Genomic DNA, 18253 nt, shown 5'->3' with positions numbered 1-18253 from the left:
GAAGTGGTGCCGAGACCACGGACAGTTGTTTTGTAATGGCTGAAGTCTTTCCCAGCACGGTCGCCATTGACAACGCCTGTGACATCATTTTCCTCTTGTCCATTCACAGGGCTGAACTGAGTTATCAACACATCAAGGGAATCCCGAGCGCATGCGACAATGTCGTCTTGTGATTCAGGAAAACGAATGGGGTTCAGAACCTTATCAAGGCATGTCAAATCATGTAAACTCTCCTCTGGAAATCTAGCGTGTAGATTACTGCATAGTTCTTCAATAAATACTTTTCTCATATTTTGAAATGCAAGAATAGAACCAGCATCTGCGTACTTGAGTTTCACGGCCCTGAAATCTCCTTTCTGGAGATTTTCTGTGAAATACTTCTCACTTTCGCCTGGAGTTGTTATCAACTCCATCAGTGAAGTGCAAGTCGAATTTACTATTGGCATAACCATGCCAATGTTGAGATTTTCTTTCTGAAATATCTTTATCAACTTGTCCATGTAGTACAAGACATCCGAGAGCATGTAAGTGGTGCCAATGAACGAATACGTTTGGATCTTCTTCTGAATATTAACAGCTGCACTGTTATTTCTGTTGGCGGCCTCCTCTTCAATTTCCATAACGAGGGCTGGCCAATTGTTTTTTGCACTTTTGACGGCGTTTCCCACAGACAACCATCTGACACTGTATGGTTGTTTTAAACTTGAAAAGTCTGAATCCTCCAAAACTTGCGATGATTCGCGTAACTGGTTATACCGAGTTGCTGAATATTCGTAGAGTTTATAAATGTCATTCAGTGTCCGTCGATATTCTGCTACTGTTTTAGATACTTTTGCAGCGTCTGCAGACGCCAGTGCCACCCTATGTGAAATACAATGCACGTGGATCATGTAAGGGGAACCCCCCTTCATTCATTCTAAGACCAACACCGCTTCTCTCCCCCGTCATAACGGCTGCACCGTCTGAACCCAGTCCAATAACCTTTTCAAGAGGAATATTCCATTCTGCAAGTACTTCGTGCACTTTATTTGTCACGCATTCTGCTGTACCACTGTGAACGGAGTAGTTTCCAATAAATAGTGTTTCTGGCAGCCCATTTGCGTTCAAAATTTTCACAAATATTATAAGTTTTTTTTCAACTGTCACATTTAGTCTCATCAATGATGATTCCCACGAACTCACTTTTAGAAATTTTGTCTTTCATTCCATTCACCATACTTTTTAGCAACACATCTTCCATTTCTCCAATGCTATCGGAATGTGTGTAGACATCACCAGTCAAACTTGAACAGCCATTGTTTTTCTGTAACTCGATCAATCCAGAAAATTTAACAGTCGCCAAATTTTCTTGTGCCATGTATAATACAGTTCTCATCATAGCTGTTAACTTTGCATCAGATTTCTCAGTTGCAGCGTTTAGATGCGTAGTCATTGCATTTTGATGAAAACTTATTGTTACAGGTTGATGATGGGATGCACTGTCACGATGTTCTCTTAATGCAGACTTTTTCAAATTTATACATCCTTTGGTGAATCCATTCACTTTTGCTGCATGTTCGCATATTTTACAGAACATTAAAACACTTCCACTGTCATCCTCGTAACGAAGCCATTTGAACTCTGTCAGCCACTCAGAATGAAATTTGCGTATTTTAGTATTGCAAGTTTTAGCTTTAGAGTTCCCACTTGAACAGAGGCTTTCCCCTTTTTTGTGTCACTTACTGGTTTGTACATCTGTTCTCAGTTCATTTTGATCGTCTTCCGATTCACAAACCTTTCTTTTACCACCGAAGAAAGTAGAAAGCATTGTCTGCTTTTTACTGGCCATTTTCACGTTTGACAGTCACCATGTGCTTTTAACAATCTGATACGATCATACATTTTCCCGACAATTCATAAGCCTACATATTATTATAATGGGACGAGATACAAAGAACACACAAATTATTCAGAATGACTGACGAAACATTGACCAATCACATTTCGTACATTACGTCACGTGATTTGGTTTGTTTACGAGACGAAATCGTAAGTTCTCGAAACTATATTTAGATAGAAGTTATTCTTGAACGACTTGACTTCTCGTTGACATTGATATACATGGCATGACTTGTATTATACATTTTATGATTTTATGTTTACCGGACATGAGGACTGGCAGCATTTGAATTTATCGGAATCACTATCTTATAGGTTTTCCCTTCAAACAGAATTGTTTCACTATCTTTTTTATGGGGTGTGTGTGTGTGCGAGTTCCTTACCCATTCTACCCATCTTTTGCGATTGTCGATAATGCGAATTCAAAGTTGCGAGGCGATTCCCCGATAAAATGAAATTGCCATTTTTCCGAATACTTTTTGCACGACTCTGTATCTGTGTTCTTCCTACTTCAAAGGCCATATTGACTGGCAGGGCCTTAGTTTTGCAGTGAACCATGCATTTTTTCTGATCTGTAGAAATGTGACAGGAGCATTTGTGAGGGTATTGCTGTAAGAATACATACGATGGTCTGTCCGTCTTGGAGCTGATGACATCCACATTCACTGATTTTGGGAAGGCCTCCTCTATATCAGCTCGACTCACTTTGGGTCCTAAACCAGACAAATACAGCTTCTTCATGTCCAAGTCAGGTCCTGTAAATGATCAGATTACATATTGGCAACATATTTACTAGATATTGATTACATACTGACTACATGTGTTTGTAGTTCGTTGAATCCATTATCACTGTTCCTCCGCCTTTGTCAGCTTCTTTTATTATGATGTTCGGATCATTGGCCAAAGAGTTTAAAGAATCTCTCTGTTTGCTGGTTATATTAGAGTGTTTCTTGCTTGCGTTAGGAATTATTGGATAACTGTTTATTTGAACTACAAACACATGGCAATGGACTTACTCCTGGACAAAGGTACTTATGTCCCATGCAGTGAAAAAGAGTCAGACAGTGTACTTCGGAAATTAAAGAACCTAACCAGTCAGTACTCAGAAGAGCTGACATCCAAGGAATTAAATTATATAACACATTTTGACTGCAAATCGAGCAATTTCTATGGCTTACCCAAAATTCATAAAAGTAAGGAGATCATAAGACAATGTAAAAATCCTAAAAGCAGCTATGTTGAGATGGAACACCCGGGAGATTTGAAACTCCGACCTATAATTGCAGGCCCAGCGTGTGCTACACATAGACTAAGTAATTTCATTGATATTTTATTGAAACCAATCTCATCAAATGTTAAAAGTTTTACTCGTGACACCATGCATTTCCTTTCCTCTTTACCACAAAACGTTAATGAAACAAGCAAACTTGTAACTTTTGATGTAAAAAATTTGTATTCAAATATCCCACATAGCCTAGGAATTAAAGCGTTGGATTATTGGTTAAACCGTTGTGAAGAACACATACCTGAGCAAATTTCAAAATCATTTGAATTCATCTTAAAAAACAATATTTTCCTTTTTGACGATAAGTACTATAAACAGATTAAAGGAACAGCCATGGGAACCAAAATGGCGCCGACTTATGCGACGCTTGTCTTAGGATATCTGGAGGAAAAGTTCAAGCATAAAATCAGTCAAATTCTTGGAGAGGATGTTGCCCATTATTTCATGGAAAATTGGAAAAGATTTCTAGACGACTGCTTCATAATTTGGCCATTTTCTGAGGAGAAACTAAATACATTTTACCAACTATTAAATAGCATGGACGAAAATCTTGTTTTCACTATGGAGGCAGATGAAACTAAAACAGCTTTCTTAGACACAATGGTCATCAAATCGGGCGGAAATTGGACACAGATATCTTCTACAAACCTACAGATACTGAAACAATATTTTAACTTCAAATCTTGTCATCCGAGCCACACCAAAAGAAGTCTTCCATATAACCTGGCACGAAGAATATGTACAATAGTTTCAAACCAAGACACCCGCAATCAAAGACTGAATGAACTATGACGTTTTTACTATTACGGGAATATCCAAAATCTCTTGTTGAAGACGGAATATATAAAGCTTTACAGCTTAATAGAGACGATCTTTTGACAGGAACGATGAAACAAACCAATGAGGAAAAAGTAATTGCTTTTGTATCTACTTATAATCCGTTGAACCCAAATGTGTTCCAGAACATAAAAACAAATATGTGCATCTTAGAACAAGATGAAAAACTGAAATCAATGCTGAAATCTAGAAAAATAATAAATAGCAAAAGACAAAATCAGAATCTTAAAAAGATACTAACAAAAGCCAAATTTATTTCAAAGAAACAGAATTTACCAAATCCTACTGTGTCTAGATGCAACAGAGGTAACTGTGGAACGCGGTGTCGACATATTGTTGAAGGACACTCTGTAACTTTCACGAGACACGGAGAATTCTATGTAAAACAGAATTTTGACTGCTCTTGCAAAAACATAATATATGTCATAACATGCACAGGCTGTAATGAACAGTATATTGGTCAATCAGAAAATTTAAGAGCCTGGGTTCGTGTCCACAAACAACAAATGAAGTGCCCTGAAACCCGATGTATCCCACTGAGTGAACATCTAGATGTCTGTGCGAAAGGAAACGATGTTAAATTTACAATATTTCCTTTTTATCAAGTTCAAAATTCGGACAAAGTAAAACGAATTTTAAAAGAACACTACTTCATAGACAAGTACAAACCAATGTTAAACCATTGCAAGCTGTGACCTTGTCGCTCTAGAATGTTGTCCCTATTATGACGTCACAATATATATGTAATGACGTCATACTGTAACCGCTACAATCTCCCTGAAGAGTAAAGAACGAAACATGTTGGAGAAAACGGCATTCTGTTTTTATTTATCTATGCAATATTTATGACTGAACACCTGTATTACTTTGGACATTTTGTGCGTATATATATATATATATATATATACATATATATATACACAGTCTTTGACAACAATGGACAGTCAATGACTCTACAATGGACAGATAGAGAAACAATAACACTTCTTTCACCAGTTGATGTGATGGCAGGCACGGCCAAGGTGGATGACGGATTAACACTATAAATGTCATATACAGTGATTAATTGGCTGACAAGTCAATGTACAATGCAGTAGTGACAAGGATTTACAGTAGTGATTAAGAATACAGATTAACGTGTTAAAAATTATTACAATAAAGTCTCATATGTCTTGACTACATAGTTTTTGGACTTTTTAAATATTTGGACAATGGCTGTCCTGAATTACTCTAAAACGAGAAATGTTCCCGCCTTTAAAATTTTGCGACCTTGATACCTCATCTGGTTTTGCGACGTGTTATTTTTACGAGAGGCACCCATCTATGCAAAAATAACAACTCAAACTGCCACTACGCCAGAAATCATTCGTCATCTTTGATGTTTTCGCTGAGCACCGATGCGAGTCATTCCTCAACTTGTTAAAACTATCATCAAACACCATCACTACAACAGTACTACAAAAACGAAAGAGAAGGGTAATACCTACACTCTCAGAAGAACAAATGAAAATACACAAAAGTCAGTTTATTATCAATAATAACAAACTCATGGGATACAAAACAGTCGAGCTGGCAAACCACACGTCTTGTGAGGCGTGCGAAAAGCGATAATCTGAGTCATAAGCAATAAGTGCAGGAAGTAAGTAGTGCAGGATTAGTTAAAAATTATATTTTTTAGTGGGTGACTGTTAATCATTTAAATTGTTGAAAACTGGGGAAAGCAGTAATTTTGACATGTTCATCCTTACATCCACATCAGAATTATTGTACAGTGATAATGCTGTTTTAATCTAAGAATTTACACCATTACAAACAGGTGAAGATCATATGCTGTGGACAATGACTGCTCCTAGCAATACATCTATAGCACTGTTAAGCCACCATCTGATGAATCAACATAACATAACTTGTTGTGTTTTGATGAAATCAAGGCATACATAGATGACATGATGCAGAACACCAACATGCTGATCAAAATGTTAACCATGCTTAACACTGGTTTATAATATTACATATTTAGGCTAGTCAAACTACAGTTTGACCTCAAACTAATTGCAACAGAAACAAATCCAACTGATTCGTAATCTTTATGCGTCTATTAACCATCCACAAAAAATCGGACAACCAAAAAATTCGGGAACATATTGAATTTTGTGATGAAAAATAGAAAATCCTATCGTAGATACTAGAGCAAATATGGCACACCGTAGACCAGAAGCATTACAAAGGGAGATAATACAGTTGAAGAATGTTGTTTTCATAATCTTTGTACATGCGAGTTTTCTGTTTGTTTGTGACCAAAAACACCCATTGTCCTTACATCAAAAGGTCACACTCTATTAATTTCAACATTAAGCCATCTAAAACAGGAGTACATTTATCCCAACTACAACATGCCGACTCATTCATTCACGCGAGGTAGTTTGCATTCACTTCGCTATGCACACTTATAACAAACTTATCACTACAACTCTGTAGCAATGAACTGTGTGTAGTAAATAGCAGCATATGTGATTTTGATGATAATTTTCAATAAATGATTGGAAGTTTCAGTCAACAATAACATTATTTCAACTGTAAACTTGGGTACCATCTGTCAAAATGAAAAAAGTATGGAACCCCTTTTTAGCCAAAATGTTATTGTTGCATTAGCGTAATATAGGCATATAAAAGTTCACACTGAAACTATTCTGACCTTTTTAATAAAGTTTCTGGTTAATTTTTTCATATAAATTTGTGTTTACATTTGTCTGTTTGTTTTCATTTTAATTGTTTTGAATTATATCAGTTTGGAGCTAATGTGAGGAGACATGGATTTGTGGTGAGTTTTTGTTTGTTTTGTTTTTTAAATTGAAATCTTTAGTTCAAATTAATTTCCCAATCACATTTTCTCCTTTATTTTCAGTTTCAATTATCAATTTCTTTATGGAAATTTTTAAAGTACTGAAGTTTACTAAGTTATTAAGTTACTTCCAAATGCTCAAATTGTGTTTTTTATTTCCACAGATGTCAATGGAGACCTGCACAATATGTGGAGATTCACTCAGAGATGGAAGACCTGTTACACAGTTGAGAGAGGACAATTAACAGATTTAGTCAGTTAAGGAATGACACAATTACCACTCTACCTGGCCAAAAACTACATCAATGCTTCCACCAAAATTTTGTGAATGTAAAAACTTTGCAACCAGCTGGTAAATTATCTTCTCATGAAAACATGCCAACTTTACACTCACATACTGGTGGCTTCAATTGTAAGGAAAACTGTTTGTTTTTTGGAAAGTTTGCAAAAGTTAATAAGAGGAAACGAGGAAATGATGTACATGTATATCCAGTTTCTACAACAGATTTTGAAAAATCAGTAGTTACTGTCTGCGAAAGAAGAAATGATGACTGGTCCAAACATGTTATGAACAGCCTTGAGACTCTATTGGTAGACTTACCAGCAGTTGATGCTGTGTACCATCAAAAATGCAGTGTTAATTTTCGCAAAGGAAGACAAATGCCAAATGAGACTGACACAACATGCCATGGGAAATCAACACCTGGCCGTACGAAGAAAAAGAAAGGAATTGATTCAGGGCGCCCAAAAAGTTCTAAATGTGAAGATGCCTTCTTATTAGCAATGAAACACTTGAAGATGACAACGTGGAACAAGTATACATCTCGGATCTGGTTAAAAAAGATGGAGACTCTATGTCGAGAAGACGTTTTTAGTCCAGTTCACATGAAAAACAAGGTTCTCCATCACTTTGGAGCAAATGTTACAGTCACAGATGTGAACGGCAAAAGCAGTATTCTCACTTTCGCCAGATAAGTCACAACCCTTCTACAAGAGTTTTATGAAAGACCAAGACAGAATGCTGAACAAGAAAAACTGTCTATTGTTAGAATGGCAGCCAAACTCATCAAGTTGAAATACGATCACTGCCTGTAGAAAAAACAACCTATCCAATGCCAGAGGACATCTCGCTGACAGCATCGCTGAAGTTATTTCTGAGTGAAGTGTTCAATATCGCAGATGCTGATAACAAAATTGCCGCAATAGGTCAAGCTATTGTGCAGGCAGCACGCCCACAGATCCTCATGGCGCCTCTTCAACTTGCCCTTGGTGTCCAGCTACACCATCATTTCAGGTCAAGGTTTCTTCTTGATATCCTCAACAACTTGGGCTTTTCCGCATCTTACTCAGAGGTTAAGATATTTGAGCTTAACGCTGCAGCCGTGCAAGAGAATGGGACATGTCTTCAGTTAGTAGCTGACAACGTTGACCACAACATTGGCACTATTGATGGCCATGGAACCTTTCATGTCATGGGGATCATATCAGCAACTACACCAGGGTACATCAGCAAGAGAACTGTTCTTAGGAAAAATCCAACTCCACAGGAAATAGCTGACATAGCTAAAATCAATATTGTTGATTATGTAGGGGTTCCTGGTTCCTTGGTCTTTGACATTCTGCAGGAAATGGAAATCCAAGATAAAACCTGGAAAATGGGAGTTACTTTCAGCAGATACTTGGCCTTTGAGATGTACAAGCCCAATTTGGTCGGCGTTTATGCACAAATCTATGAAAGGGTTCTATCCTGGAAAGTTGTCCACAGATTTTTTGCCAGTCTTAGATAAACATTTGAGGACATTTGTACACCATATTCAAGCTATGAACGCTACGCTACAAAGAAGCTGTGGTTGTCTTTGATGGGTACAATTCAGGACCTGACACAAAGGACGCTATGCATCTTCGGGGATCAAAGGGAATTGTTGGTACGAAAGCATCCTTTAAAGGCAACACTCCTTACCGTACCAAGAATGATGCATTTCTAGCAAACAATGAAAACAAACAAAACTTTATAACAATGCTCAGCTCCAAACTTCATGAAGATGGCACTGAAACAAAACATGCTATTTTGATTTCACGGACAGCTATTGAATCAGCCAGAATGAAAACAACCATCTTGCTTGGAGAGGATACTGACCTGTTGGTGCTTCTTTTGCATCTCTATGTACCGGAAGGCAACAAAATCTTTTTCATGTCGGACAAGCAGGGAGGCAGTAAACTCAAAGTATGGGACATATGAAAAGCCCAGAGTGTATTAGGTACAGATACCTGTCAAGTCTTGCCTGTCATCCATGCAATCATTGGATGTGACACAACCTCTCATTTGTTTGGAATTGGGAAAGGAGCCGCAATGAAATCGATCTCCAGATGTGACCACCTAATATCTTCAGCCACAGTCTTCCTTCGTGAAACAAGCACCACAGAAGATGTCACCAAGGCTGAGGAACATCTTGTTTCAGCCTTGTATGGTAGAAGTGATCAAAAGAAACTGAACACATTAAGATCAGAAAAGTTCTCAAGCCGCTGCCACCAAGTTCCATAGTTTGAGAACATATCTGCAAGTTCAGGCGTGGACCACAAAAAGTGATACCAAATTAGACCCATGTAGTTGGGGTTGGGTGCTGTCACAAGGCAGACTTATGCCAAATAAAACTGACATTGCTCCTGCTCCGGAAACACTGATGAAGATCATACGGTTCAAGTGCAAAACAAACTGTGATACCAGAAAGTGCACGTGTTGAAAACATGGTTTAGATTGTTCCATTGTGTGCAGTGAGTGCAAAGGAAACAGTTGCTCTAACTCATGTCAAGCCACTGATGATTCGAATTAAGTAATGAACAGTATTAATATCCACAAATTCAACTAACAGTTCCAAAACAATTACAAACATTAGGAAGCATCTTAATGAACAAAAACATCTATGGCCAAGTTTCTTTTAAAGATATTGAACGGTTTTAGAGTTGTACTCCAGAAATGGAGCGCAGCCCTCCCTTTTGAGGCAAAGTCCATGATAATCGAATGCCAGATATCCACAAAGAGCAAAAGGCACCACTTTGGGATCTGTCTCATATATATGCCAAGTTTTGTTGATAGATATTGATTGTTTTTTGTGTGATGCTCTGGAAACAAAATCCACACCTTTTTGAGACTAAGTCCAAACTGTTTCCATGGAGAAAAATAAAAAGCTAAATATCTGTAAATAGCAAAAGTCACCACTTCTGGTTTTGTTTGAAGTACCATATATTACCGTAGATACGCCGACCCCATAGATAAGCCGACACCAAAACTTGACCTTTAAAATCAGTGTCAAAATGGTATGTTTCATACATAAGCCGATTCCCTGTGATGGGGTCCTAATCGCTGCAAACACAGACCACAGACAACTGGCAGTTACCAATAATTATAACTTTGGTCCACATTATTCAAAGAATTCACAATCATATTGCGTCTACTCACGCATCGAAATGAAGTGTTTTTGAAAGAAAATGGATAATATATTTTGTTTCGCTAAATATCATACTTAAAGGTCACATGCAACGTAAAACACAACTTTGCAGATTCTGATACCTTTCGGTATGGACTTACCGAAACAAATCATCAAAAATGCAAATTCAACATATAAAGTTGAAAAAAAACGCAATGTAAAAAACGTGTGAAATCGGAGTTCAAACGATTCACTAATTTTCAACAGCTGGTTTCAACAGCTGGGCTGCGCTCATAGCGGTACCCTCATAGCACATGCACAGTGAAATATGTTCGCTCAGCTTGGAAGCGGGTTGTCTGGTGAATACTCGGTGAAGGTTATGACAGTAGATGACCGATTTAACAGTTTATATAATTTCATTTGTCTATTTCACCACACGTTCTTCTTACCGAGTCACTTTCTCAGTACGATACTTAAAAACAATGTCATTATTTAGCGTTGACAGAATTTCTAACTGTGATATAGATATGTTGTTGTCACAGACAAAACTCAATGTCTGTTTTATTGACACCTATGTGTCTGCCTGCCTGTCTGCTAATGACTATATTCAATACACAACTTCGATCACTGACCACATGCAATTTGAACTTAACACCTATCAGGCTATACCCCATAAACAAAACGCACTGATTTATGGCCCGAGTTCGGCCTCTGTCACATTATGTAATTACACAGACAGGCAGGTGTGATACTTGTACACATGACATGTTATGATGTCTGTTGATTGCAAAATGTTATACACATGAGCATGTATTTACAAAACCCAACACCTCTCTATATACACACACAATGAGCCATGAGGGCATCTGCAAATGAACCAGCCGTTACACTTGAGTGCACGGCTGCTTCGTTTCTTGGGAAGTAAACCCAAGTACAAAATATTGCACTTTTGATTTGCGATTGTACGCTTATAATTTTGTTTATATGTATTTTCATAATCAGCAATGTATATTATATGTCATGAATAAGTGATAATTGTGTTTTAATTATGTTAGATTTTTTGGTTGCATGTTACCTTTAATGTTGCTGGACGATCACATGTCAACAAACTGGCTTGCTTATTTTACCCCATTCAATAATCACAAACTGATTTACCGGCTCTATCAAAATTTAAGAACAACGGTGTATTTTTCTATTCAAGGATACGATGTGAAAACTACCTTATACGGTAACGGCGCATTGGATAACTCAACAAATTGTGACATTCTAAACTCATTACACCAGTTCATTTCTAAAAGTAAGCGCCCTCTACATATACATGTATATTCAATGCAAGACAAGATTTATATAACTTGATTTTTTTGCGGCAGCTCTTTTCGTTGCTAGGCACAACCAACACCATAACCAAATATTTATTATTCAATCATTTTTCTGAGTGTAATTTTGTTTCAGTAGTATTCTTTTCTTGTCGGACTATTTCAAATATGTATCCAGCTATATTGGAACCGTGTACTGGAGCGGCGTTTATATAAGCCACTTGGCTTGTTCGCCTATCCAGGTTTCTGTATTGACGGAATAAAAATATGTTTAAACCATTTACCGGCTCGTTTTCCATGGACTGCAAGTTTACAGTAACATCGGTAAAAATGTGTGAATTTAAATAGCTTGCTTATTTTACCCCATTCCATGTGCGTACAACTTCCACTTACCACATTCATGAGGTACTGTATAACCTTAGTGTTGATTATACATATTTTACATTTATAGAGCAAAAACTGTTATTAAAATCACACAATGCTAGGATATATTTCTTTGGGTTAAATAATAGTATTCTGTATTATATTTTACTGATGGCTTCGTCAGAATTCATCCTGTTATATTATTGTGCATGTTTGAACTTGATCGCCGGGGAACATGTGCACAGCTGATTGCTATTTCTGGCTCAAATACACACGGTCATCTTAATCTTAATTAATTTATAGAGCAAAAACTGTAAATCCTCTGTAATTGAAATTACACAATGCTAGGATATATTTCTTTGGGTTAAATAATAGTATTCTGTATTATATTTTACTGATGACTGTGTCAGAATTCATCCCATTTATATTATTGTGCATGTTTGAACTTGATCGCCGGGAAACGTGTGCACAGCTGATTGCTATTTCCAGCTCAAATACACACGGTAATCTTAATCCCTGCAAATAATACAATGCCCAGAAAAACAACTTAGAACTTAAGGTAAATAATCTTGTCTATAGTCCGAAATCGACACACCAACTCTGATGATTTGTCTCATAATTTTGGACACCCAAATATAAAAGTTGTTTAACAAACGATCATTATTTTGCTGTCATTTTCACTATTTTTTACAAGGGGTGACCATTTGCTGGTAGAACAGCCAGGTAATCAACAAGCGTGTGCAATGAAATTGCAATTTCACACTTACACGACGCACACCTGGCTGTTCTAACAGCAAGTGGTCCTCCCTCGTAAGAAATAGCGAAAAGTGACAACAAAATAATGATCGTTTGTTAAACAACTTTTTTTATTCGGGTGTCCAAAATTATGAAGCAAATCATCGGAGTTGGTCTGTTGATTTCATGTGACTGTGCAAACTTTGGTTGTGTTGCAATTATTAGATTTTGTGTTAGTGAGCAATTCATCGGTCTCAAATGAAGTCAAACAGACTATAGTGATGTTTAATTGTAAATTTGACGTTGTTACTGACAAAGTCATCGTCTGTTGTTTGTTCACGCGAAGTGACACAATGTTGTTTTCTTACCCCTGGAAAAGAGTTTGACGAAAGTGTAACCTATAGATAAGCCGACCCCCTTCTACAGAATGCTTTATTTGGTCCTCAAAATTCGGCTTATCTACGGTAATATACGGTATCTTCCAATTTTGGTTGAAAACATTTGAACAGTTTTTGAGTTATGCTCAGGAAATAAAATGATTACGGATAGACAGACGAATTATACGTTGACTATCCCCCCGGATAATAATACAAATACAAGAGATGTTGACAACTCAAGATTATTACATGCAATAGATACCTGATATCTCTTGTAGGTTTCTTCTCTTTTCATTTGAATCTTTCTCTTTCATCTTTGCATATGTGGCAAGAATCATCTGTTCCTTGAAAACTTTACCACTTTTGTATTTGATGAGATTCTTCTGTGTAACCTGTTCATTGTCAAATGACACAAAACCATACCTGAAATATGACAGAAATACACAAATCAGTAATTGAAGGCAGTAAGTCATCTATTTCTGTTAACTATTTTAGAGGTATGTGTCTCATCTTTTATGAAAATGAGTGCTCCAGATGATTTTTAACCCTTAGGAGTATGTACGCCTGAAATAAGTTGAAGATTGAGTACAAGGGTAGAATTCTGTTTTTGTTGGAGTACAGCATCGCTATGTCTCAAAATTAATTGCAATATCCTTGGTCTGCCAGCACAAACACTAATATCTTCATTTGTGGGTGCAGACACTGTTCAATATAGCAATTTTACCTGAAATTTGTATCAAAAGGATTAGGGGTAGTGGTGCACATTATACACTGAGGTATTGTTTCATGCATCTTTTGTCACCTTCATATTTATCTCTCTATGTCTTGCTCTAGCAGGACCAGCTACAAACTCTGAAAACAACAGTCAAACCAGATTTCTTGTAGTCATCTGGACTATTCTTAAAATATATTCTCAAATTTCTAAGGCTGTATCAGCATATTTATCCCTAAATGATTTCCCGTCAATCAAAACTACAGATGAGAGACCAACAATTCAAAGCTGTATCCTCCTTCCACTTTATGGTGGGCATAAAAACAATTGGTGAAATTTTATCAACAATGATTCAATCCTCAACATTATCATTCATATTTTTTTTAATAATACCTCTAACACTTAACTTCTTTGAGTGGCATTTTAGAAGTTGGGAAGTACAATATAGAACAAACTTTATGGATAACAACTTCTTTTTATTCGTGAGTGCGACGTTTCGATACAGATTCTTGTACCGTTGTCAAGCATAACACTTGATTGCCTTTTTCCTGAATCCACAAGTTTACCTTGAATATAATTTCTAATGGGTGATCTCTCCTAATGGAACCATGGGAACCATCATAACCTTTCCTTAACCCTTTGGTTCCCAAGGTATTTTGTCGGACACACATTTTCATAACGTCTGTAAATTCAAATGCAAATATAAAATAGTTTGAAAAATAGTCATTGCTAAGAATTGGAAATTTTAACCATAAATTGTATATGTGACAGGTTCAATTGTTCATACAATGTATTGCACAGCACCCCCTGGCACATTTCACAATTTTTGTCCCTAACAGCTTGCCATAACAGATGAGCTGGCTGCCAGCTGGAACATCCTGGGCTCTGGCACATGCTGCTCCTGCAATCTGTGCACTCAGGTGATATAAAAGCTGCATGTGCCACGTGCCCGGAACACACCATGCTGGCAGTGACAGCCCTCTATGTAATTTCCCTAATTACAGGTACGCAAGTTTGTTTGAATTGTTCATATTAAAACAATTTCTCATAATTAAGTCAGGTGTAATCCTGTATTCAAATAATTATATTTAATAATGGTTTAGTAACCATTAACTTTCATAATTATTTATATCTAATAATTATGTAAAATGTCACAATAGTTTTACTTGTCATATTAATTTATAAAGACACACCATGCTGGCAGTGGCAGACCTCTATGTAATTTCCATAATTACTGGTTTATGGCACGCTCGTGTTTGACAAACCCCAAATGGAAAAGGCAAATGGCATAATAAAGAGACTGAACACCAGCCCAGTGGTCGTGTTTTAAAACACTGCGACATATATTAATATATACTTATCCTATCTCACGGTATGCACCTCTCTCTTCTTCGACCCAAATATGGAAATGTGCTGTAGGCTAAGTTGAATCAAATCTTTTGGCCTCTGTCCCACCTGACCTCTGCCCCCACTCTAATAGCATGACCTGTCAATCATCTCTATAAGCATTGCTCAGATGATCATGTGATGTCATTCTCGTCTTGGAGCTTGCAGTACTCTGTGATGAGGGGCAGGTCGGGTGGGAATCCATTGAGGGAGATAGGATAAGTATATAAATATACAATTTATGGATAAAATTTCCAAATTTTTAAACTTATCCTATCTTACGGTGTGCATTATCCCATGGTTGGATGGTGGGCCGCAGATTACCCTGTGTCAACTCTTCAACCGTGAGGTCGCATAACACAAGGAGGCCTGGAGAAAGCACCAACTCCCGATATGCTAACTCCGAACTTGTGATGGGTTGTTTCTGATAAACCCTTTTCTTAAACAGCACAAAAACTCTAGGGTGTGGACGGTCCCGAATTAATGTGGTTTCCAGACGCAACTTTCGACAAGCAAAAGGACACAGTTTTGCAAGTAGGCAGTGCCTCTCTGCGATTTATCAGGTGACCCCAGTGAACTTAAGTCGAAGACCTTAAGCTGGACAGCCCCTGCTTCGAAACTATCTCCTCCAGACACACACTGGAAGGCGGTGAAAGGGAGAACAGTCTGGTTGCTCAACTCGTTTAACAGTTAGTACTAATCAAACTTATCAAAGGTGAGAAAGGACTTAGGAGCGGAACGCTTCGAAAACCATGTAGGGAATTGGAAATCAACTCTTCGCTGACGTGATTGCTCAGAGAGTATACAAGTGGAGTGTCGACCACTTCTGCATAAAGTACAAGACTGGCCTCACAGTCTATCGAGTCATGGGTATGACAGTACTAACACGCCCTAGTTCCAGCTAGGTGAGGTGATCTATGCCCAAATATAATCCATACCAACAAGAAATATAGGATCGATATCTTTCATTGATATAGAGAATGCAAGACTGACAAGAAGGTAGGAACTGCATCTTATCTGCGTTTGTGAGCTGACGACAACTGCTGCGGCAGAACCAACAGACCCAGTTGGTGAAGACCTTCCACATCAGTGACAGACAGATCCCGGAGGTAGTGTGAGGCGAAGACCGTGTCCAATCTCCAAAAACTACCCTCTATGATGGCGTGAAGGGAACAGTTTCTGTGTAGCGCCATCATAGAGGTCAAGGCTCTCGTCTCATAAGGGTTGGCCGTAGTAGGGGGAGGAAGGTCAGCATGGCCATAGGCACAGGATGGTGGATCGCATCCAGTGACCAAGAAAATTCCTTTAAAAATTGTGTGCATATAGATAAAACATTTAATTTTCTTAAATATCTATTGTCAGTTTTTTAGTAACATCAAATTGAATAGCTTTTCATTAACCAGGATATACGAAATTACAATACAGCATATTGGAACTGTTGCCGTTATGTTGACATTTCATCCTCTAACACTTGTGTTAAGGTTATAGATTGGTGTACTATGTTAAATGTGTCATTTTCCAATGTAAATATTGCTGTAAAAAAAACTTTCAAAGGAAAAAAAATGTACAGCCTATGTATGTTCTAAAAGATACACATAATAATATTGAAACTGTAAACAGCAGGATAGGAGGTCTACCCCCATTTGTGAGAACTCCCAATTGTGAGGCTCCCAGTTATGAGACAGTGGAGTAGGTAATTTACAAAGAAAACACACCATACTGATTTGCTATGTAACTGAATCTTGTGGAAGTCTTAATGAAACTGTATAAGATAAATTGATTAACATACACTTTGTGTAGGTAACTTTTCGTGATCATTTGAAAGAGAAATTAATTTACCTACTCAGATTTACATCAGTCTCCGAAACTACAAGATATAGTTTAAGAAATAACTCTGAAATACAAGTTTACAGTCGAACTGCCTCTTATGCCAAATCCTTTTTACGTTATAACCTGAATACCATTTTGAACAGAAACAAAGAATTTACTCCTTGTGTAAACCAGAAAATAGATGAATCTGTCCACGATTATATCAAGACACACTGCTTCAAATTGTCTCAGGAAAATACTTAAATTAACTCAACAACCTTCTCATGATTGATTTATATTCCTACAATAGCTTGTTAGACACACACAACTGTAACTCTCTAATTATGACTATTTAGAGAATAGTTGTATTTGATGTATACTTAAAAATATATTTATGCAATAGTCAATATCGATGACGTCACATCCTCCATTTCATTTTGTATTTTATGTTGCATGGGAGCGGTGTTAACATAAGCAGTAATGCTTGCTCACCAATCCCAATTCATTTTCATAAATAATAATAAAATATGTTTAAACCAAAATGACTTTCAGTAGTAGTACAATGGGGGTTCTGCATCACATGCGGCTTAGAGGCGTATTTATGGGACTCAAGCCCCTCAGCCCCCCTTAAAAACGGTGAGGGTGTAGCGCAAGGCATCCTCCGATGTGCCTCCAGCCTAGACCCAAAGTTCCGAAAATTAACTTATTGGGAGTCCTGGTGGTGTGATGGTAGAGCGTAGGACTTGTAATCCAGCGACGTGAGTTAGAGACGTGGTATTCACTTCAAAAATACGTTGGTTTCCGAAAAAACTGAAACTGAGAAGAAACGACATGGAAACCACCATTTCCAGTTGGTTTCCATGTAGTTTCCTATAGTTTCATTGTGGTTTCCATGAAAACTGAAACTGAATTTTGCACCATTTCCGGCTGGTTTCCAGTGCGATTCATTACCCACTCCTCCAAGCAGGATCCATCTGGTTTCCGTGTTCTCGTTTATTGTAGGTTTCAACCTGGTTTCCGTTTTTTCGTTTATTGTAGGTTTCAACCTGGTTTCCATGTTTCCGTTTATTGTAGGTTTCAACCTGGTTTCCGTTTATTGTAGGTTTCAACCTGGTTTTCATGTTTTAGTTTGATGTAGGTTTCAACCTGTTTACATGTTTTAGTTTGTTGTAGGTTTCAACCTGGTTTCCATGTTTTGGTTTGTTGTAGGTTTCAACCTGGTTTCCAAGTTATAACCTAGTTACCATTAAAACTGAAACTACATTTTGCACCAGCATCTGGATGGTAT

At 37.5% G+C, this 18253-nt stretch overlaps 1 protein-coding gene across 1 annotated transcript in view; it reads right to left on the bottom strand.

The window, feature by feature from the left end:
• The window catches only part of LOC124282566 (nucleolin-like), a 229537-nt gene that overhangs the window by 51839 nt on the left and 159445 nt on the right, over positions 1–18253 (bottom strand). Inside the window, exons 9-10 of the mRNA XM_046718576.1 lie at positions 13321–13481; positions 2504–2633 (exon numbers count right to left, since the gene is read on the bottom strand). Of these exons, the coding sequence (XP_046574532.1) occupies positions 2504–2633; positions 13321–13481 (291 nt within the window). The remainder of the gene's footprint in view (positions 1–2503; positions 2634–13320; positions 13482–18253) is intronic.

The sequence above is a fragment of the Haliotis rubra genome, unplaced genomic scaffold (assembly GCF_003918875.1).
Source record: "Haliotis rubra isolate DU_JTF1 unplaced genomic scaffold, ASM391887v1 Scf30, whole genome shotgun sequence".
NCBI classification, from domain to species: Eukaryota; Metazoa; Mollusca; class Gastropoda; order Lepetellida; family Haliotidae; genus Haliotis; species Haliotis rubra.
The sequence above is the reverse complement of the archived record's forward strand: the minus strand, read 5'-3'. Positions and strand labels throughout refer to the sequence as shown.